We start from the raw sequence: 21,475 nt of genomic DNA, 5'->3' as shown, positions 1-21,475 counted from the left end.
CTGTTGTGCAAGCTGCACTGATTTCCAGTTTCTTTCTTTCTGGGTGCAATTCAAGGTGCTGGTCGTCACCTTTAAAGCCCTCTATGGCAGGGGTCCCCAACCACGGTCCGTGGACCGGTACCGGTCCGTGGAACAAGTCCTATCAGGCGCTATTTGCTGGCGCCGCCATCTTGTTTGATGAAAAAGTGCTTCCGGTGAGCTCACCGGAAGCACTTTTTCATCAAAACAAGATGGCGGCACCCAGCTGATGTCGGTACCGGGCGCACCATAAAAAAGGTTGGGGATCACTGCTCTATGGCACAGGACCAGGTTTTCTGAGTGATTTTGTTGTGACCTGTCAACTGCCAGCCCCTCCAGCAGCTGAATCAGAGAATGAGGAGGCATGGGAATGAGGGTTAGCATCAAGGCAACCTGAGAGTTCTGAGGGGGAAGAGGGGATGGAGCTGGCAGAGAGACAGGTGGAGCCTGGGTCCTCAGGTGGAGAGTCAAGAGCCCCCAGGTCCTGAGGGGGCTGATTAGGAAGTGGAGAAACAGCTGGGTCCAGTGCCTGACACATGGATGTGCAGAAGGCAGAGGAGAGGAGAGCAGTGGAAATCTATGGGCTGGTCCTTGGGATGGAAGAGCCACTGCTGCTAGCTAAGCCCCACCCTAGCTCTGGAGATCAAAGGCAGGGGGCGGAGATGAATAGATGTGGCAGACAACTATCCATCTCCCCTCCCAACAGACTTGTTAGCCCGAAGTGAAAGAGAAACTTTTCACTGGTGCTCCTAATAAAGGAATCATTGCTTCAACTAGAGAGGGTTTGTCGTGTTCGGGGAGCTGAATTAGAACAGATTGCCTTTCCCAAACGACAGCTACCCCATCCTACCAGGTCAGATCAGGTGGACATGCCTTTAGTCTCTTCCCTTAAATCTTGCCATCGGATGGGAGCTAGGAAGCATGTCTTTTCTGTGACACGCCCGCCCTATGAAAGTCTCTGTCCCAGTGGTGGCATGTGACCGTTTCAGACCGGTTTGACCGAACCAGTAGTAAAAAGAAAAAAGAAAAAAAGGCCTCCCATGAGCTTAGAGGAGGAAAACAAGCGAGGATCAGCTTAGAGGATAAAAGACCGAAAAACACATGGGAGGGTAGGAGGGTTGCTCCTAGCTTTTAGTTTCTTCATCTTCTCGGCCGATTGGCTTGTTAGGGGTGCATGCATTAGGGGTGCATGCATGCGCAGGATCATTTACCGAGCCGGTAGTGACTAAAGTAGGATCCCGCTACTGCTGTGTCCCCTGAATTTTAGCCAGCCTCTTAGCTTTTCATAAAGCGCTTGAGAACCTGATTTTTTATTCCCCTCAAGCACTGGGAGAACTGACTTGGCACCAGGTTTTTGTTCTTAGCTTGTTCGGTTTTCTTAATTTTTAATTGGGATTTGTTATAAGGTGGGCGGTTATATAAATGATTCAAAATAAAAAATAAACTCCCTTCTCCAAATGGGCCTCTAGCAAATTTAGTTCCCCAGCAGCAAAGTTTCACGTTCTGTTTTTTATAATAAAACTCAAGCCAGTCAGTTTATTGCAGTCTTAAACCAGTACAATAATACAGTTCAGGATTACTCTTATCTTGTAATTCGTCAAACCTTTTTTCCTCAAACCTCATATTTCACATAAGAGGAAACACTGCTGTGTTTGTGGCAATGGCCGTAGGAAATAAAATTAACATTTTTGTATTCTGCTAAGCCACAGTTTCTATAACTATAACTTTATTCAAGCCTCAATTGGCAGAGTTCAGATGATTTGTTAAGCCATAAAGCATGGTTTTGACCTATAAGGGTTGGGTTCATGAATTAGTGGGACATGTGAACCCAGATAATTTTTCTTTCTTAATTTGTACAATGGTTGCAGCGTTCCAATGCTCTCAATTTCTGACATTCCCAATTGGCTTCCAACAAGCAAAACCAAATGGGGTAATCCAGGTTTGCTTAATGACCACATGATTCACTTTACAACTGCAGTGATTCCCTTAAGAAATGCTACAAGTGTGGCAAAAGAAGGATCATAAAATTGGATGCCGAGTTAACAATCGCCTTGCATAGCAACATAAATTCCATTTTCAGGTGTGGTTATAAATAAAGAACTAACTGTATATTATTCTATATGGCAAAGGAACAATACAAGAGTATCTATCAAGTAGATCAGGGGTCCCCAAACTTGGCAACTTTAAGACTTGTGGACTTCAACTTTCAGAATTCTGGGAGTTGAAGTCCACAAGTTTTAAAGTTGCCAAGTTTGAAGACCTCTAAACTGGATTATGTCGCACTGATTTACCACATTGATCATATACAATTAATTTAAAATATGTATATATACAAAATACTGTAAATTCCAAGCAAAATATTAGAAGCTCTATTTCACAATTCATTCATAGGTAGGTAGACAGTTAACAAAAACACTGTAACAAATTTGATCTATCTATATGTGGTTTCAGATGGTTTGGAACATAACTACATCGTGATTTCAACACTATTGCTTCGTTACCCAGGAACCTGTATCTTAGAGATTCCAGTTAAATAACAGCTACAATCTTAGATCTACATAAGAATGCATATAAAGTTTGCATATTGACTTAGAAATAATTCTATTAAAATCACAGAGTTTACCACTGGAAAAAAATTCTAGTTTGTTAGATTCTGGTTGGATTCTCGTAACAAACCAGCTGCTCCTTCATTGCAAATTCCTTCTTTAAAAAGTATTTTCCCTGGTGAAGCTCTTCTAAGAAAGCAACTCTTTCAAAGACATCAACTGGCAAATAACTCCAAAATGGATGGCATGCTTAAATCCTTAGGCCATGAATTTGAAATAAGCAGCAGACCTGTTAATGGCTTTTAATCACAAGGAACATAAATATTATTGCCTTTTTTGGGTAACCTTTAAAGAATGTTCAGAATGGTTGTTCAAAACAAGAGAACCAATGTATAAAAATGCAAAGTTTGGGTCTTAGATTCTTAACACAGTCTTGGAAACAAAGTTGTCCTGTGATACTTCGGGTTTATTACAGTAATTCCATATGGAAGCTACAGTGTGACTGGCAACACTTTGGACCAAGGGAGATGGCAAGACACGGAATGAAAGTCCCAACAACATACTTTCTCCAAGAGCTTTTATACCTGTAATGGTAGATTTTATCATCTTGTTTTAACGACCCCATAATCCCTTGCGGGGTGGAGTCTGGGCGACTGAATGGAGCTAGCAGAGTGTTTACTGGCCAGATGCCCTTCCTGTCACCAATGCGGAGTTTTGTTCAGCAGATATAATCTCATTGTGCCCAGAGAGAGAAATATCTGCTTCTACCTAGGATCGAACTTACAGCCTCCTGGTTGTGAAGTGAGAGCTCCATAGTGGTAGATTTTATGAGTCAAGTGTGATCACCTTAGAGCAAAATGCTGGTGTTTAAGAAACAGGGAAACACTAAAGTGAGGAGACGACACAGATACAGAGTCGTCACTTCAAGAATCTCATTCAGGTGGCTTGCACCATGCATGGTGAATTCTTCTCACAGAGGGGCTTTCGCCACTTAATGAGAAGAACAGTCTGGGGTGTGTTGTAACACAGACAGAAGTTCTTGCAGAGGGTTGTGGTTGAGCTCCATGGCTTGCATTCACCATTGCAAGCAGTTGCTTTCAAGTCAGTTCCTCTGCTTCCCATGAGTCTATGCCCTGGCCTGAGGGATTAGTACAGTGGGAGAGAAAGCCTGTGTTTTTCAGTGATGTTGCTAATTGGAGAGATATAATAAAACCATATTGCTTCAGGACTGCAAACAACCAAGTTGCAGAAGTCCGCGGCTTATTTTTGTTGCAAATGGACCCCTAGCTACCGTAGTTGCTCAGATGCATCTAACTTTGCAAGTTGGTAACGTAGTCATAACAGTAATATGAATTATATGCATATTTTGAATTTCCTTCTCTTTTCATCTTCAGGCAGCTACGGTATCACAATCACAACTAAACTTCTTTACTCATGGAGGATATCTAGGACAGCACACTAAACGGAAGATGAAGAATGGATGAGGAATAAAAAGCTATCAATTTTTTTTTTTACAGTTATTGCTAGATTGAACTGTATTTCCATTTAGCCAGCTAGGTTTCTTCTTTGATAGAAAGGGGCTCCAGGTCTTAACCACAAAGAGTGTCTGCCCTCTTCTTTCTAAATTAGAGATGATCTTTATATCTTTCTGCTTTTTTTCTGCCATCAGTTCCTAGCTACTATATGTGCCAAGCCCCACATAGTTACACTGCCATTCATACGGAACGCCTCCCAGGTTAGAGGAGACCTGATAGCAGTCTTCCAATCCTTGAAGGGCTGTCATGGAGAAAAAGGTGTTGATTATTCTCCAAAGCACAAAGGGCAGGACAAGAAGCAATGGGCGGAAGTTCATCAGAGGTAAATTCAACCTGGAAATAAGGAGGAATTTGCTAATATTGAGATCGATTAATCAATGGAACACCTTGCCTTCCCAAATTGTGGATGCTTCATTACTGGAGGTCTATCGAGATTCTCAGTCATCCAGGTCCTGGTCGTCCCAAAGATGCTTTTTCAACTGACTTTCTGGGCTTTTTAAAAAAGACATTTCACTTCTTATCCAAAAAGCTTCATCAGCTCTGAAGAAAGAGAGCTGAAGAAGCTTCTTGGATGAGAAGTGAAACATCTTCAAAGAAAAACTGGAAAGTCCAATGATGTAAGATAAGATAAGATAAATTTATTGTCATTGTACTCAGAACCTGAGAACAACGAAATAAGGTGCACATAGCGGTCTTCCCCCCAAAAAAAATATTCTCCACCACTGAGTTATAATGCATACAAGAGTATTTAAGACCTCAAGAGTTGTTACCAGTGGTGGGATTCAAAAAAAAATTACTACGGGTTCTTTGGGCATGGCTTGATGGGTGTGGCAGGAGAAGGATACTGCAAAATTGCAAATGTGAATTTGCAATTAAAGTCTTATGATGATTTAATAATAATATAATATGATATGAATAGTTGATCTGCATAACATGAATTTTAACTTAATTTAAGAGTGAAGGACTGTTGATATTGTGCACAAGAGATATGTACCAACTGACACACTGTACAATTGAAAGAAGGTTTTATTTGTTGTTCTATGTTTGTGTTTGTTTATGTTTGTTGTTAAAAAGAAAAAGAAAAATGTTTAAAAAAAGAAAAAGAAAAACGAGAAAGTCCAGTTGCCTCTTGAAAAAGCACCTTTGGGGCATCCATTGCTAGAGTTCTCAAGAAAAAGTTGGACAATCATTTGTCTGGGACAGTATAAGGATTGTGCCTTGGAGCAGGGGGTTGGACTAGAAGACCTTCAAGGTCCCTTCCAGCCCTGTGATTGTATGATTCTATATCATTTAAAATGTTGGACGTAGTAAGCTTTCTGGGAAGATAACTAGGTATGTTATTCCACTTGTGAACTGCACATTTCTCTTCTCTTGGCAACAATTCTTATCTTCTGGATAGAGCAGATGTTTCCAATCTGGTTCTACGCAGATATTTTATATAATCCCTTTTAGAGAATAAACTATGCAATGAGAATTACTTGCCTATCCTGATAAAACAGAGAGAAGGAAAGAATACGAAGCCAATTACTAGTGACTGAAACACATAGGGGTCTTCCCCTCCTTAAAAAAAATATTCTCCACCACTGAGTTATAATGCATACAAGAGTATTTAAGACCTCAAGAGTTGTTACCAGTGGTGGGATTCAAAAAAAAAATTACTACGGGTTCTTTGGGCATGGCTTGATGGGTGTGGCAGGAGAAGGATACTGCAAAATCTCCATTCCCTCCCCACCCTACTAACCTGCTTTCCAGCTCTGCTCTCCTGTGCAGGGCAACCAAAGAAGACCCAGCCAATCATCTGGGGGCAGGCAGAGAAGAGATGGGGGCGGGGCCAGTCAGAAGTTCTCCAAACTACTCAAAATTTCTGCTACCAGTTCTCCAGAATTGGTCAGAACCTGCTGAACACCACCTCTGGCTGTTACTTATTTTATCTAAATTGTGTTCATAAAGGGTCCTTGGTGTTCTCTGAGCTTGACTGTTTCCTTGCAGGCATTTCATTACCCAACTAGGCATCATCATCAGTGATAGTAGGAGTGGGGTTTATCCTCTGTTTATATACAATTGATTTGCCTTGTCAGTGTTGGTGGGAGTATTCTTGATGTTTCCTTGATGAGGCTGTTGTTTACTGTTTGTTTGTCTGAATTGGTAATGCCTTGATTAGGGTATCGTGTACAGCTTGATTGTATTAATGTTGGTGTTAATCTCTGCTGATCTGGGTCTTCCTGGTGTTGTGGCTTCCAAGGACCCCCACAGTTGAACCCCGAGCTACAAATATTCTCTCCTATTGGTTAATTGGGATAATGTGCATTTGTCCACTACATTTAAAACCCAATTATTGTTGTCCACACAACACATGAAACTCGGGTTGGCTTAGCGTAGCCTCAGTGTGCCAAATAAACCATCAGTGAATAAAACCACAAGCTATGCCGTCAACAATACTGGCTGGTTTAGCACAACATGCTACGCCATGAAAGCGTGAACCACATTTTGTTTCAGTAACTTTGGTGAAGCTAGATTACCCAGTGGATCACGTTCTAGAACAAGGGTCTTCAAACTTGGCAAGTTTAAGACTTGTGGACTTCAACACCCAGAATTCCTGAGCTAACATGAGTGGAGGAGGAATTCTAGGAGTTGAAGTCCACAAGTCTTAAAGCTGTCAAGTTTGAAGGCCCCTGTTCTAGAATAACAATGATAAAACGTCATAAATGCATTCTTCTAAGAGAGAGATGAGGAGAGAGAGATGAGGAGAAAGAGAGAGATGAGGAGAGAGGAAGATGAGAGAGGGGGGGAGAGGGAGAGAGAGAGAGAGAGAGAGTGGTGTGTGTGTCAGTCCCTTAGCGAGGTCATATGCATTATTCATGGGCTTTAAATTCCAGCAACCAAGGCATTCCTGCAGCCCTTGAGAGCCCACAACTGAAACTGGACAAATATTCAAGCGGAAAATATTTTGAAAGGATCCTTTTGGCCTGTCCTTAAAATGATCTTCCATCAGTTAGATTGTGGCAAACCAAATTTGCAAACGAGAAGGAGCTGCCAGCTGCAGAAAAATGCCAGTTTCCGTTAGGACTTTTTAACCAGGTGTCCCTCGCCCCGCCAGAGACCAGGAACTTAAATCATATTTCTCTTGCCCATTTCCTGACACTTTTGTCATCAGCTCAAAAGCTTTGAAGTTTTAGCCTTTAAGGGTGGAAGCCAGGTCTCGTCTCCACCAAGGGTTGCCTGGAGTTTTAGGGGAATGCAAGTCGGAACCTGACAGAGCGACTGGCCCAAAGTCACCCAGCCAGCTTTCATGCCTAAGGAGGAACTAGAATTCACAGTCTCCTGGGGATGGGCCCAAATTCACTTAGTCGACTTGAACTCACTGTCTCCTGGTTGTCCCAAATTCTATTTTAGATTTTAGGGCATCTCTTTCAAGACCTACACATTACTGAATACCATGAGAGGAGACTCATTTTACAAACCCACCTCCTTCCCACTTAACATTTGGGGTATTGTTTGTTTGCTTCCAGAGGTGGGACCTTCTGAAATACCTTCTCAACTTATAATTTCCTTTAGTCCGGCTTCTGACTCTCCCACCTCCTTCTCTTCCACAAGTATGGCCCTGGATTGAGATGTTTTTATTTATTTTATTTATTTTATTTGTCAATCGCTTACAAGATAATAGGTATAAGTATAAACATGAGTAAGAATACAGGAAATAGGTATGAATAAATGGGGACAATAGGACAGGGACGGGAGGCACGATGGTGCACTTATGCACGCCCCTTACAGACCTCTTAGGAATGGGGTGAGGTCAAGAGTGGATAGTTTAAAGGAGTGTGAGTTTGAGGATGTAACAACAGAGTCAGGGAGTGCATTCCAGGCATTGACCACTCTGTTGCTGAAGTCCTACTTTCTGCAATCGAGTTTGGAGCGGTTTACATTGGCTGGAGATGAAACCAAAAGCCTTCTCAATGGTCCCAGCTTTCCTGCCACTGTCAAAGCCGCCTGGAACAGTTGGAAACTACTGCTAGAGTTGTGTTTCCCAACCTTGGCCATTTTGGGGTAGATGAACTTCAACTCCCAGAATTCCCCTACCAGCATGGCCATTGATAAGGATTCTGGTAGTTGAAGTCCACCATAAGGAAGGCCGAGGGCCAAAAAATTGAGGCCTTTGAACAATGGTGCTGGTGAAGACTTTTGCGAGTCCTTTGGACTGCAAGGCGATCAAACCGGTCAGTCCTAGAGGAGATCAACCCTGACTGCTCTTTAGAAGGCCAGATCCTGAAGATGAAACTCAAAGACTTTGGCCACCTCATGAGAAGGAAGGACTCGCTGGAGAAGAATAGCCTGATGCTGGGAGTGATGGAGGGCAAAAGAAGAAGAAAGGGATGGCAGAGAAGGAGGTGGCTGGATGGAGTCACTAAAGCAGTCAGCGTGAGCTTAAATGGACTCCAGGGGATGGTAGAGGACAGGAAGGCCTGGAGGAACGTTGTCCATGGGGTTGTGGGTCAGACACGACTTTGCAACTAACAACAACAACAACAAGCTGAAGACCATATCTTGGAAATGGCCCAGGTTAGGAAACACTGCACTGCTAGAGCAAAACTCAAAACCGAAATGGAATTTCAAGGGTAAATAAAAATGGCCCCTTATCTTTACTACCAGCAACACGGGTGTGATGCCCTTTGGCCTCCCCCCGCCAAAAACCCCCTCCTAATCTGGAGGAAGGCAGCCCATGCCAACCTTTAATCCAGAAGGCAGCTTCATGGGGTGGAAAGCAAGCCGGGAGACCAGATGGCTGGGCCTAGGAGTCCAGGAGGCTGAAGAGAGAACTGGGCTCATCTCCAGGAGCTGTGGTTAGGAGACAAAATAGCTGCAGTCTTTGCTGCGGCTTCTGGACTGCCAGATCATCAGGTCCTTGCTTATTCCTCACCACTCACTTCCTCTTCCTGCCTTTCCCTTTGGGGCTGCAAGGTTGCACTTGTTACTCACAGAGGCCTTACTTGCCCTCTGCCCCTCCCTCTAACCAGTTGTGGGTTGGAGGAGGGCAGAAGAAAAGGAGGAAGCTCTTGCCCTCCTCCTCCTCCTCTTCTCCCTCTTCTTCCTCTTTCTCCTCCTGCTCCTCTTCTCCCTCTTCCTCCTCTTCCTCCTCCTGCTCCTCTTCCTCCTCCTCCTTTTCCTCTTCCTCCTCCTGCTCTTCTCCCTCCTCCTCCCTTCCTCCTCCTCCTTCCCTCTTCTCCCTCTTCCTCCTCCTCCTGCTCCTCCTGCTCCTCTTCTCCCTCTTCCTCCTCTTCCTCCTCCTGCTCCTCTTCCTCCTCCTCCTTTTCCTCTTCCTCCTCCTGCTCTTCTCCCTCCTCCTCCCCTTCCTCCTCCTTCTCCTCTTCTCCCTCTTCCTCCTCCTCCTGTTCCTCCTGCTCCTCTTCTCCCTCTTCCTCCTCCTCCTGTTCCTCCTGCTCCTCTTCTCCCTCTTCCTCCTCCTCCTCCCCTTCCTCCTCCTCCTCCTCTTCTCCCTCTTCCTCCTCCTCCTGTTCCTCCTGCTCCTCTTCCCCTCTTCCTCCTCCTCACCCCTCCTGTTTCTCCTCCTCCCCTTCCTCCTCCTTCTCCTCTTCTCCCTCTTCCTCCTCCTCCTGCTCCTCCTGCTCCTGCTCCTCTCTCCCTCTTCCTCCTCTTTCACCCCCTCCTGTTTCTCCTCCTCCCCTTCCTCCACCTTCTCATCTTCTCTCTCTTCCTCCTGCTCCTGCTCCTCTTCCTCCTCCTCCTTTTCCTCTTCCTCCTCCTCCTCTTCCTCCTCCTCCTCCTCTCAGGTTAAAGCACACCTGGTGCATCACCTCAGAGGCATTTTGGCAAGGTGGCTGAAAACTTTTTTTGGGAGGGGCAGGGAAGCCAGGAAGAAAGAACCAAGTTTCTTTGCAACTTTTCCCCCCTCCATTAAAAGCATTGCAGCGGTTGTTTTCTCAAGAAAAGCTTTGCGCAAAGAAGCAAAGCCACAAGCTTTGGCCTCCTGTTGCACGAATCCTCCTGCGAAGCCAAGCCGGCGGGGAACGGAGAAAACCCGGCTTCCTTGTCAAACCCTAAGTAAGCAAGGCCGGGTAAATACAATCCGCGGCGCTACGCGCAGGGGTCCCCAAACTTGGCCAGCTATGCTGGCTGGAGAATTCTGGGAGTTGAAGTCCATAAGTCTTAAAGTTGCCAAGTTTGGAGACTTCTGCGCTACGGGATTTCCAGTAGCGGGAGGATCGCAGTGTAAAGATTGGAAACGGGCCGCTACGGATTAAAAGGATAATAAACGCCTTTCGTCCCACAATTGCGGCTTTTACAAACCTCCCTTCAACGTTGACTCCCTTTTCTTGCCAATTTCCTCCCCAAAATACGCATTGCTATTTTTTCAAAAAGCAAACAAACCCAAAACAAAACCTGCATCCCCACCGGCGGACTTGTGGCAGGGAAGAACAAACAAAACCGCTTATGGACAGAAGAAAACGTCCTTATAAACATCTCTCTGGAAGCCGACAAGAGGGAGAGGGCTATTTAAGCCACCTCATTTAATTCTCTCTCTTTCTTTCTCTCTCCCCTTTCTCCCTCCCTCCCCCCCCCCTCTCTCTCTCACACACACCCGTCCCGAAGAATTTTCACGCGGCCTTTTCCACCGCCACCCTTGTCCCGTCTTGGAAATCCTTCCGGACTCCGAACTAAAACTTTGGGTTTCTGTCTTGAAGCCCTCCCGGCTCGTAGAACCAGCCCCGTCCGCTCCGCTGACAGCTCGGTCCAGTTCTCTTTCCCTCCCGGATAGGCCCGTCCGGAGCTGCCCCTTCCAGCGATCCAGAGCGGGGCGCGGGGGAAATGGAAGAGCCGGGGGCGAGCCGCACAACGGCGGCGGAGGCCGACAGCGGAGCCGAGGCGAAGGCCGGCTTGGCCACGGCCGGAGGCGAGGCTCGCAATCTAGAGACGAGAAGCGCAGCGATGCGCTCCGCTCACAGCTGCGCTCTTTTCTCTCGCCCGCTTTTCTTCTTGGCCAGCGGTTGCCGTTGCAAAACTCGGCAAAGCGCGCTTTAGCGAAACTTTTAGGAAGCAGAGAAGTGGGAGGAGAGGGGATTTAAAAGGAAAATCCGGTCTCGCAGCGGCGCGAGTTAACGGGAAGCCAGCGACCTCGCCAAAATAATACCACATCGCCTTTGCCGCCCCACTTCTCCGGCGTCCGAAGCTCCCCTTTTCCCCTCCGTCCCTGGCTCGCCCTCGCCGCCGCCTCTTACCTTGATAGTCCCGTCCATCGAGCTCGATCTCCAGCCGGGGGTCCCCAAGGTCCCCACATTGACCCGGTTTCCTCGTGGCACCCCTCCCCAAAGACGCCCCTTCCCAAAGTCCCAAACTCGGATCCTCGCTCCCGCGACGCGTCTTTGGCTGGCCTTGCTCGCGGCGCGCTCCCGACGTCGACTCACCCTCCCCCCTTTTCCCTTCCCTTCTCTTCCTTTCCCCGAGGCGCGTCCCCGTCCTTCCTCGGGGGGGGGGGGTTTCTCCCGCGCTCCGCTCCAAAACGCGCGTCCGGCCCGCTGAGCTCTCCGACTCCCTCTCGCGCTTGGCGCAAAGCGAGAGGGCGACAGTAACCGGATGAAACTGTTTTTCCCCACCCCCTGCCAATTTTGGGAAGTGAAGTCACTCGATGGGGAGGAAAACTCGGTCCGCCCGCTGCGCCCGCCTGCGCGATCCAGAGAAGGCTGGATGCGCCCAATAACCGAGCCTGGCGGGGTCTTTTTGCTCTCCCGAGAGAGAAGCCGACTGGCAGGATCGCTCTGGAGGCTACTTTCCTGCTCCATCCACCCATCCATCCATACCATACACATACATATACATATATAGGGAGAGAGGGAGAGAGAGAGGAGGGAGGGAGAGAGAGGGAGAGAGGGAGGGGGAGGGAAGAGAGAGGGAGAGAGAGGGAGAGAGAGGGAGGGAGGGAGAGAGGGGGAAAGAGAGGGAGGAAGGGAGGGAGGGAGGGAAAGAGAGGGAGAGAGAGGAGGGAGGGAGGAAAGAGAGGGGGAGGAGGGAGGGAGGGAGGGAGGGAGGGAGGAGAGAGAGGGAGGGAAAGAGAGGAGGGAAAGAGAGAGGGGAGGGAGGCGAGGAGGAGGAGGGAGGGAAAGAGAGGGAGGAAAGAGAGGGAGGGAGAGAGGGAGGGAGGGAAAAGAGAGAGAGGGAGGGAGAGGGAGGGAGGGAGGAGGGAGGGAGGGGGTGTCTGATGGGGGAGGGAAGAGAGCTGAACAACCCAGAGCTGGTCACTTAGCACCGGTGTCCCGCAGACTACTTTTAATCGCCTTGTCGCCGAAATGCGTCCCATCCTCTTCGTTATAGGACCTGCTCCCTGGCCACAGTTCTTAGAAGAAGTCCTTACATTTCCGTTTTGGTTCCCCCACGTGGGTGGGTAGGTAGGGTTATTTCTTTCAGCCTTTTGGGGGGAGGGCTCCGGTTTTTGCCCGGAGTTAACGGCAACTTTCGAAGAGCGGGTGACTTAGGTGTATCTGTAATTCTGTCCAGATTGCCCGGTTTCGGGGACTGGGAAAACGGTCGGCGCGTAAAACTCTTTCTTAGCATCTTCCCGCGGCCGGTGAATAGCCTGAAGTTGTAAAAGGAGGATCGGGCTTAACTATATTGGGTTGGTTTTCCCCTTCGCCCTCCCGCAGCCCACCCCTCATTGGTATTGATGTGTGCTATGGTGGGGGTGCCTCTAAAGGACCCCTGAATTTATTTAAGTAGGCCTTCCTTCCTTCCTTCCTTCCTTCCTTCCTTCCTTCCTTCCTTCCTTCCTTCCTTCCTGTCACTCTTGACTCACTTCTTTCTAAGGCTGAGAGACCCCAAGATCGCCGTTTGGCTTCCAGCCTAAGGCAGAACTAGAATTCACAGACTCCTAGTTTCTTTTCCACTGTTTTAAGTACTATACCAGCTGTCTCTCTATTTAAAGCAATGGCTTGCTTTTTTGTTTTTAATTTTTCAAAGAAAAAGTTTGATTTTATAAAGTTCCCTGTAGATTGTCCTGATTTTGGTCACGTGACTTACATGTGTGCAATTTTATATGCCGTTGATTCGGGAGCAAGTCTTATTAAATTCAATCAGACCTTCCTTCCTTCCTTCCTTCCTTCCTTCCTTCCTTCCTTCCTCCCTCCTCCTCCCTCCCTCCCTCCCTCCCTTCTTCTCCCTGCCTCCTTCCCTTCTTCTCCCTCGCTCCCTAATTTCCTTCCTCTCCCTTGCTCCCTCATTTCTTTCCTTCCTTTTCTTTCTTCCTTCTTCTCCCTTGCTCCCTCATTTCCTTCTTTCTTCTCCTCGCTCCCTAATTCCCTCCTTCCCTTTCCTTCCTTCCTTCCTCTCCCTTGCTCCTCATTTCCTTCCTTCCTTCCTGACTGACTGACTGACTGACTGACTGACTGACTGACAGTACAAATTAATCCTAGGGCAGGTTTTTTTTTTTTTAGTCCTTGGAGCTGCTGGTAGGAGTGAAGCGTTCCCTTCATTTTTGCAACTGATTTTTTATAGCTTTACCTACACCTTACTTAGAGGTGACGACTTCAGACACGTCTCTGGTTTCAACAGCTCTTATTTTGGTGTAGCCGCTGTTCGGTCGAGCTGGGAGGCCCCGGTGCTACGGGAGTCAAAAGGTTGCGCAATGCCATCCAAAAGCCTGTTTCCCGGGAAGTCCCATAAATGGGTTTCTGCTCCGTGGATCTTACTCTGGAGTTTACACGGGTTTGCCCGTCCGGTTGTCTGACTCTGGCCCCCGAGGCCGTTTTAATGCAAACTCATATAAAGATATTTTTTAAAAAAAAAACCCACGTTGGTTGTTTCGATTCTTATCAACGCCACTTTCCTGGAATTTGGAAGGATTCGTGAAGACGAAATAAACATCAGATCGCTGACTCTTTAGAGCTAAAAAGCGAGGAACGGAGTAGATTTCCCTTTTCTAGAGCTCTTGAATTCAGCACCTCCGTTTAGCTGGGAGGGCGAGGGGGGGGGGGGGGCGGAGGAGGGAGCTAAAATACAGGGCAGAAGGAAAACGAGATTCAACCCTCGCGAAGTTCCCGTCCACTTTCTGGACCGTTTACTCAAAAGTAAGAGCCATGCATAGCAGACTGGGTTGAGGGGCCGCGCGCTCTGCTTCGGCTGGAGGCGGCACCGTCCCCTGCCATAAAGACGAGGCGACAACTCCCCCCCGCCACTTTAATTCACGTCTAGCCCCTCCCAAAGAAACCGAAGCGACAAAGCCCGGTGACTTTCCCCGCGGTTTGCGCAAATACTCCAGCTCAGATTCGCCGGCAAAACCACCCCACTCTCACACCGAAGAGAGAGGGGTTTATGGTTATCAATTATTAAGATTGGTAGGGTCGCCTTCCTCCTCCTCCTCCTCCTCCCTCCTCCTCCTCCTCCTCCTCCTCCTCCTCCTCTCCTCCTCCTCCTTCCTCTTCTCCCTCCTCCTCCTCCTCCTCCTCCTCCTCCTCCTCCTCCTCCTCCATCGTCTTAGAGGGGAGAAAACCTACATGAATTTCCCAAACTCTTCCAAAGCGTCTGTTTCCTTCACTCCGCGCCCTGAAACAAGCCGGCAACTCTCGCGCTTTGAAGGAGGCGGGAGGGGCGTCCCACAACGCCGTAAAATTAGAAAATTAAAAATACAAAAGGACACCCCACATTCCTTAAAAAAAAAAACATTTTGGGAGAGTGTTAGGCTTTCTTTACCTCTTCCCCTCCAAACCTCCCCTACTTCTCTCCCCCCCCCCCGCCCACCTCCCCCCAGACGTTACCTTCTACCGCGTTCAGTCTCTCCCACCACCACCTTTATACTCAGGATTTTTAATCCAGGCAGGCAACGAGAGGCGGGGGCTACCTGCGGGGACCCCGAGAGACAAACCCCCTCACCCCCCCAATTCCCTTTCGCTCCCCGCCTCCAAAATAGATGCGCGGCGGCATCCCATCCGTTGAGCCGAGATGGGGGAAATGCCGGCTTAGGTCGTCGTTTGCTCTCCTCCACGGGGGGGTGGGTGTTTGGGATGGAGGAGCCTGTCCCCCCCACACCTACCCATCTACTCCCACCTCTCTCCTCGGCCCCTCCTCTTCCCAATTAGCCCTCCCTCCCTCCATTCAACCCCACTCCTCCTTTTCATCGTTCAGAGACGTAGCGCAACCTGGACGTGACCTGGGCCGAGATTCCTGCTCGTCCGCCCATTCGGCCCACCATTCAGCCGGGTAGGAGGGGAGGCAATTCAAGACAAGCCTCTCCCCAATCCTCACCCTCACCGCCTCCCTTTCCTTCGGCTTTCCCTCCCGGCCCCCTCCCCAAATCCTGTCTACTTTTACAATCCAGGCGTGGGTCTGCAGCAGAGTCCCCAGAGAGAGACGCACACATCTGGATGCTGTAGCGGGGTCAGGTCCCTTCTGCCTGGGGCCGCTGGCACTGGCATTCAATTAAAAGACGTCGCCGCGCTTAACTCTTCGGTTGCCGTCGCCGCCTCCCTGGTTTTGAGCTTCTACGGGCCTGTTTCTTCACCCCCCTCCTCCCCTCCCCAACCCGGAGCCTTTGCTTTAAGCTCCCTCCCCTCCCCCACATCCCGAAAATGAATAGATATAGGTACAGGCAATCCTCAGCTTACGACCAAAACGGAGCCCCAAATGTATGTGGCGAGGTGAAACATTTGTTAAGTGAAAGACAGAAAGAAGAGAAGGACCAGGGGAGACAGGAGAACAGTCTTCCAATATTTGAGGGGTTGCCAAAGAGAGGAGGAAGGGGTCAAGCTGTTTTCCAAACCCCCTTTGAAGGCCAGACAAGGAATAATGGATGGAAATTAAACAAGGAGAGATTCAACCTGGAAATGAGACATTTTCTGACAGAGCAATCAACCTTTGGAACAGATGTGGCCTTCGGAAGTTGTAGGAACTTGCATCACTGGAAGCTTTCAAGAAGAGACTGGACTGCCATCTGTCAGGAATGGTGTAGGGTCTCCTGCTTGGGCAGGGGGTTGGACTGGATGACCTACAAGGTCCCTTCCAACTCTGTTAATCTAATCTAATCTAATAATTCCAGTTAAATGTTAATAATGTTCAATAATAATATGAAATTGCCTTTGGAAGTTGTGGGAGCATCATCCCTGGAGGCTTTCAAGAAGAGACTGGACTGCCCTCTGTCAGGAATGGTGTAGGGTCTCCTGCTTGGGCAGGGGGTTGGACTGGATGACCTACAAGGTCCCTTCCAACTCTGTTAATCTAATCTAATCTAATAATTCCAGTTAAATGTTAATAATGTTCAATAATAATATGAAATTGCCTTTGGAAGTTGTGGGAGCATCATCCCTGGAGGCTTTCAAGAAGAGACTGGACTGCCCTCTGCCAGGAATGGTGTAGGGTCTCCTGCTTGGGCAGGGTTGGACTGGATGACCTACAAGGTCCCTTCCAGCTCTGTTCATCTGTATCTCTGTAGTGTCTGTAGTCTTCAAAAGAAAAAGAAAAACCAAGGAAGTCCAGTTGCCTCCTGAAAAAGTACCTTTGAGATTTGTTTTGCCCCGTTTTTACCACTTTCCTTTGCCCCATTGTTTAGTGAATCTGGCTTCCTCATTGACTTTAGCTTGTTGGAAGGTGGCAAAAGAGGGTCATGTGATTGCCCCCACCCCCCAACACTGCAACCATCTTAAATATGAACCAGTTTATCAAGCATCTCAATTTAGATCATGTGACCACAAGAATGGCAGCACCAGTTGTAAGTGTGAAAAAAACGGTCATAAGTCACTTTTTTTTCCACTGTGTTGTATAACGTTGACTGGTCACTAAAGGAACTGTTGTAAGTCAAGACTACCCCTATTTGGAGGGGAGAGAAGAAACAGTGAAGAAGAAACACATCAAGAGTTTTCTACATCCCCTCTCCCTCTGCAGATGGTCCAGTATAGGCAGCCAGGTTCTATAGGTATTAGAATAGAATAGAATAGAATAGAATAGAATAGAATAGAATAGAATAGAATAGAATAGAATAGAAAATAGAATAGAAAATAGAATAGAATAGAATAGAATAGAATAGAATAGAATCTATTAAGAATAGGATATAATAGAATAGAATCTATTAAGAATAGGGTAGGATAGGATAGGATAGGATAGGATAGGATAGAGATAGGATAGGATAGGATAGGATAGGATAGGATAGAATAGATAGAACAGAAGAATGAGAGAAGAGCAGAGAATAGAAGAGGAATAGAATAGAATAGAATAGAGAGATAAATGAGAAATAGAATAGAGAAGAGAAAATAGAATAGAATAGAATAGAGAAGAGGAGAGAATAGAATAGAATAGAATAGAATAGAATAGAATAGAATAGAATAGAAGAGAAAGAGAAGAGAAGAGAAGAGAATACAAGACAAGACAAGACAAGACAAGAGTAGAGAAAAGAGAAGAGAGAAGAAGAGAAAAGAAAAGAAGAGAAGAGAAAAGAAGAGAAGAGAAAAGAAGAGAAGAGACAAAAGAATAGAGAATAGAATAGAAGAATAGAATAGAAGAGAACAGAATAGAGAAGAGAAGAGAAGAGAAGAGAAGAGAAGAGAGAACAGAACAGAACAGAATAGAATTCTTTATTGGCCAAGGGTGATTGGACACACAAGGAATTTGTCTTGGTGCAAATGCTCTCAGTGTACATAAAAGAAAAGATTCATTCATCAAGAGTCAAGAATCATAAGATACAGCACTTAATGATAGTCATAGGGTAAAATAAGCATACTGAGAAACAGTCAATATAGATCGTAAGGATACAAGCAACAAAGTTACAGTCATACAGTCACAAGTGAGAGGAGGTGGGTGAAAGGAAGGAAGGGAGGATGAATAGTAGTAAAAGTAATTCTTATTTATTTTTAAAAAAATCATACTAGGAAATAGTATTAGCGTGGGGAGTGGGTGAGTTACTTGCAAGGGGGCGGGGTGCCCAGACAGCAAACCTTCCAGTCATTTTTTAAAAGGCTCCGAGGCTCCGTTTTTCAATGGATCCCAATGAAGAATCGCAAAACCCGCCACAGTCTCCGAAAACACCAAAGTTTGACCTTCGGGCGACCCACGGATGGGAATCGGTGGGGTGCCTTAAAACTCACCGCCCAAGTCCAAAAACCTGAACTCGACGGTGGTGACTTTAAAGGGTGGGGAGGGGGGAAAGCGACCCTGAAAAGAGGCAAAAAAAAAAAAAAGTAATAATAATAATAGTAAAAGTCAAGGAAGGAAGGAAGGAAGGAGGGAGGGAAGAAAGGCGAGCAGATTGCCAATAAGGAACGCCCTCGCTCTCCTCTTCCAAAGATTTTGGCTCGGGGTTGCCTCTCTCTGGACCGGTTTCCCCCTCCCCGCCTTGAATTCTCTTCTGTTCAAAGGCGAGTCCAAGAAGTACCGTGTAAACTGAAATCTCTCCCTCTCCCCATCACCGCGAACAAATATTGGATTCGGATGCAAGAAGAATTTTGGAACGCAGCCTCCTCCCCCCCAAAAACCCCACCACCACCCCGATCTGTCTGGCGGTGGGGTGGAAGGAAGGATCCCTGGATTTCTTTCCTACAAGTGGGGAAGGGGTCTCAGCAAGGGCGCCCAGCGTGGGTCCCTGCCTGGTATCTGACTGGCGCCCAGCGCTTCCTTCTGCCACCGCTCCTGCCTGCTCCCTGCCTTGGGGCTGAAATGAAGAGCGCCCGCTCGCCAATCTAGACTAGGGGGCAACCCAGCTAAAGCCGAAGAATGCAAACGATTTATTTGGGCGATCTCCTAATCACAAGTGTCTATGGAGATTCTCAGTCATCCAGGTCATGGTTGTCCCAGAGGTGCTTTTTCAAGAGGCAACTGGACTTTCTGTTTTTCTTTGAAGGCGTTTCGAATCCAAGAAGCTTCAAGCTTTCTGGTTTTTTTCTTTGAAGGCGTTTCATCCAAGAAGCTTCAAGCTTTCTGGTTTTTCTTTGAAGGCGTTTGCTTCTCATCCAAGAAGCTTCAAGCTTTTGGTTTTTTCTTTGAAGCGTTTCTTCTCATCCAAGAAGCTTCAAGCTTTCCTTAGCTTTTCTGGTTTTTCTTTGAAGGCGTTTCGCTTCTCATCCAAGAAGCTTCAAGCTTTCTGGTTTTTCTTTGAAGGCGTTTTCTTCTCATCCAAGAAGCTTCAAGCTTTCTGGTTTTTTTCTTTGAAGGCGTTTCGCTTCTCATCCAAGAAGCTTCAAGCTTTCTGGTTTTTCTTTGAAGGCGTTTCGCTTCTCATCCAAGAAGCTTCAAGCTTTCTGGTTTTTCTTTGAAGGCGTTTCGCTTCTCATCCAAGAAGCTTCAAGCTTTCTGGTTTTTCTTTGAAGCGTTTTTCTTTGAAGCTTCTCATCCAAGAAACTTCAAGCTTTCTGGTTTTTCTTTGAAGGCGTTTCGCTTTCATCCAAGAAGCTTCAAGCTTTCTGGTTTTTTTCTTTGAAGGCGTTTCGCCTCTCATCCAAGAAGCTTCAAGCTTTCTGGTTTTTCTTTGAAGGCGTTTCGCTTCTCATCCAAGAAACTTCAACTTTCTGGTTTTTTTCTTTGAAGCGTTTCCTCATCCAAGAAGCTTCAACTTTCTTGGTTTTTCTTTGAGCTTCTTCATCCAAGAAGCTTCAAGCTTTCTGGTTTTTCTTTGAAGCGTTTCGCCTCATCCAAGAAGCCAAGCTTGGTTTTTCTTCTCATCCAAGAAGCTTCAAGCTTTCTGGTTTTTTTCTGAAGGCGTTTCGCCTCTCATCCAAGAAGCTTCAAGCTTTCTGGTTTTTCTAGTTCTTCCATCCAAGAAGCTCAAGCTTTCTGCTTTGAGGCTTCTCATCCAAGAAGCTTCAAGCTTTTGGTTTTTCTTTGAAGGCTGTTTCGCTTCTCATCCAAGAAGCTTTAAGCTTTCTGGTTTTTTTCTTTGAAGGCATTTCGCTTCTCATCCAAGAAGCTTCAACTTTCTGGTTTTTCTTTGAAGGCATTTTGCTTTTCATCCAAGAAGCTTCCTCAGCTCAGCAGAAGCAGAAGCTGAAGAAGCTTCTTGGATGAGAAGCAAAACGCCTTCAAAGAAAAAAAAATACCAGAAAGTCCAGTCGCCTCTTGAAAAAGCACCTTTGGGACTCCCAATAACAAGTTAGTAACCTAGTTGTTCAGGGAACCTGGCTTCCCCATTGAACTGGTTTGTCGGAAGAGTCGCAAAATCACATGACCCCGGACACAGCAACCGTCATAAATCCGAACCCGTTATCAAATGTCTTGAATTTTGATCACTTGACCGTGAGGGTCGTAAGTGTGAAAAACGGTCATAATAACAAACTAACCCAACAGGACAGATCAAACAGGACGATATGGTATCTGTCAGAAAGGACCAAATCGCCTCTCCTGGGGAGGGGGGTGGTGGGAAAGCTTGGTTGCCCAACCAGGTAGCTGGAATACTGTACCTTGTACCTGTATACTGTACCTACTTGTATTTTGGCCTGTCAGTACCAGGGTGTGTGTGTGTGGGGGGGACGACAACAAAGGACTTTCTCTGCTACTTTCTGGATATCCCCAAGGAGTTGCGTCTTCAACTCAGCCTGCTTCTTCCTTGACCACATCGCACGTCTTCACTCGGGAGTGTGTGTGTGTGTGTGTGTGTAGGAAGGGGAGTGCTTTTGCGCCCTCTGTTCAAGCAACGATCAAAAGTAATGGCACTTTCATTTTCATTTATTTTTTATTTTGTTCAAGAGGGTTCCTAAAGTCGGCTTGAGCCTAGAGGTTATCTATCTATCTATCTATCTATCTATCTATCTATCTATCTATCTGTCTGTCTATCTATCTATCTATCTATCTATCTATCTATCTATCTATCTAAGGGTGCGGTCAATAGTCACACATCATCAAAAGGAAGGGACCACCGACGCTCGGTCCAGTTTGGTTTAGTCGTTAAATCTCAAAAGTGCTTTCCCCCTCCCCCATAGACATCTAGTGGGTGATGCAGCAGGCTAGAAAGCGGGAGGCCGTGAGTTCAAGTGCTGCCTTTTGCCAAGAAAGTTGGCTGGCCGACTTTGGGCCAGTTACTCTCTCTCTCTCTCTCTCTTAGGCCAACCTACTTCACAGGGTTGTGGTGAAAATAGGAGGAGGAAGGTACGTTGGATAGGTCAGCCGCCTTGAGTTATTTGTAAAAAACAATAAAGGTGGGATATAAACAAATAAAACAAACAAGGAACAAATTCGGGTAACGGGAAATCGCGCAGCTTCACTCTTAGCGCAAAGCCACTGAGCCTAGGAAGTAAGCACTTTAACGGGACGGCGCGGGTGGAGGCGGGGGAGAGTTATTTTTTTCAAGAGTCCCCCCCCCCATCCCACCCCCGTTGCTGCTCTTAACTGCGGCCAGGCCATCTCTACCCCGCAGAGATCGCAGGTCGTTTCCCGCTGCCTCCGATACCGAGAGGAGACGCG

General features: G+C 47.0%; 1 protein-coding gene across 3 annotated transcripts in view; it reads right to left on the bottom strand.

The window, feature by feature from the left end:
• Nucleotides 1-21,475, bottom strand: part of FLI1 (Fli-1 proto-oncogene, ETS transcription factor) — a 114,221-nt gene that overhangs the window by 69,876 nt on the left and 22,870 nt on the right. The window contains exon 1 of one of the 3 annotated variants that reach the window (XM_026681187.2): nucleotides 11,332-11,668. The exons of the other annotated variants lie outside the window; for them this stretch is intronic. Within the exon in view, the coding sequence (XP_026536972.1) occupies nucleotides 11,332-11,349 (18 nt within the window). The 5' untranslated portion in view covers nucleotides 11,350-11,668. Of the gene's footprint in view, nucleotides 1-11,331; nucleotides 11,669-21,475 lie in introns of those variants that run through there. 3 annotated transcript variants of the gene reach the window in all.

The sequence above is a fragment of the Notechis scutatus genome, chromosome 7 (genome assembly GCF_049901735.1).
Source record: "Notechis scutatus isolate UNSWTSFEM ecotype Mainland chromosome 7, rNotScu1.2, whole genome shotgun sequence".
Classification (NCBI taxonomy): Eukaryota; Metazoa; Chordata; class Lepidosauria; order Squamata; family Elapidae; genus Notechis; species Notechis scutatus.
Note: the sequence above shows the minus strand (reverse complement) of the source record. Positions and strands in the feature narration are given on the sequence as shown.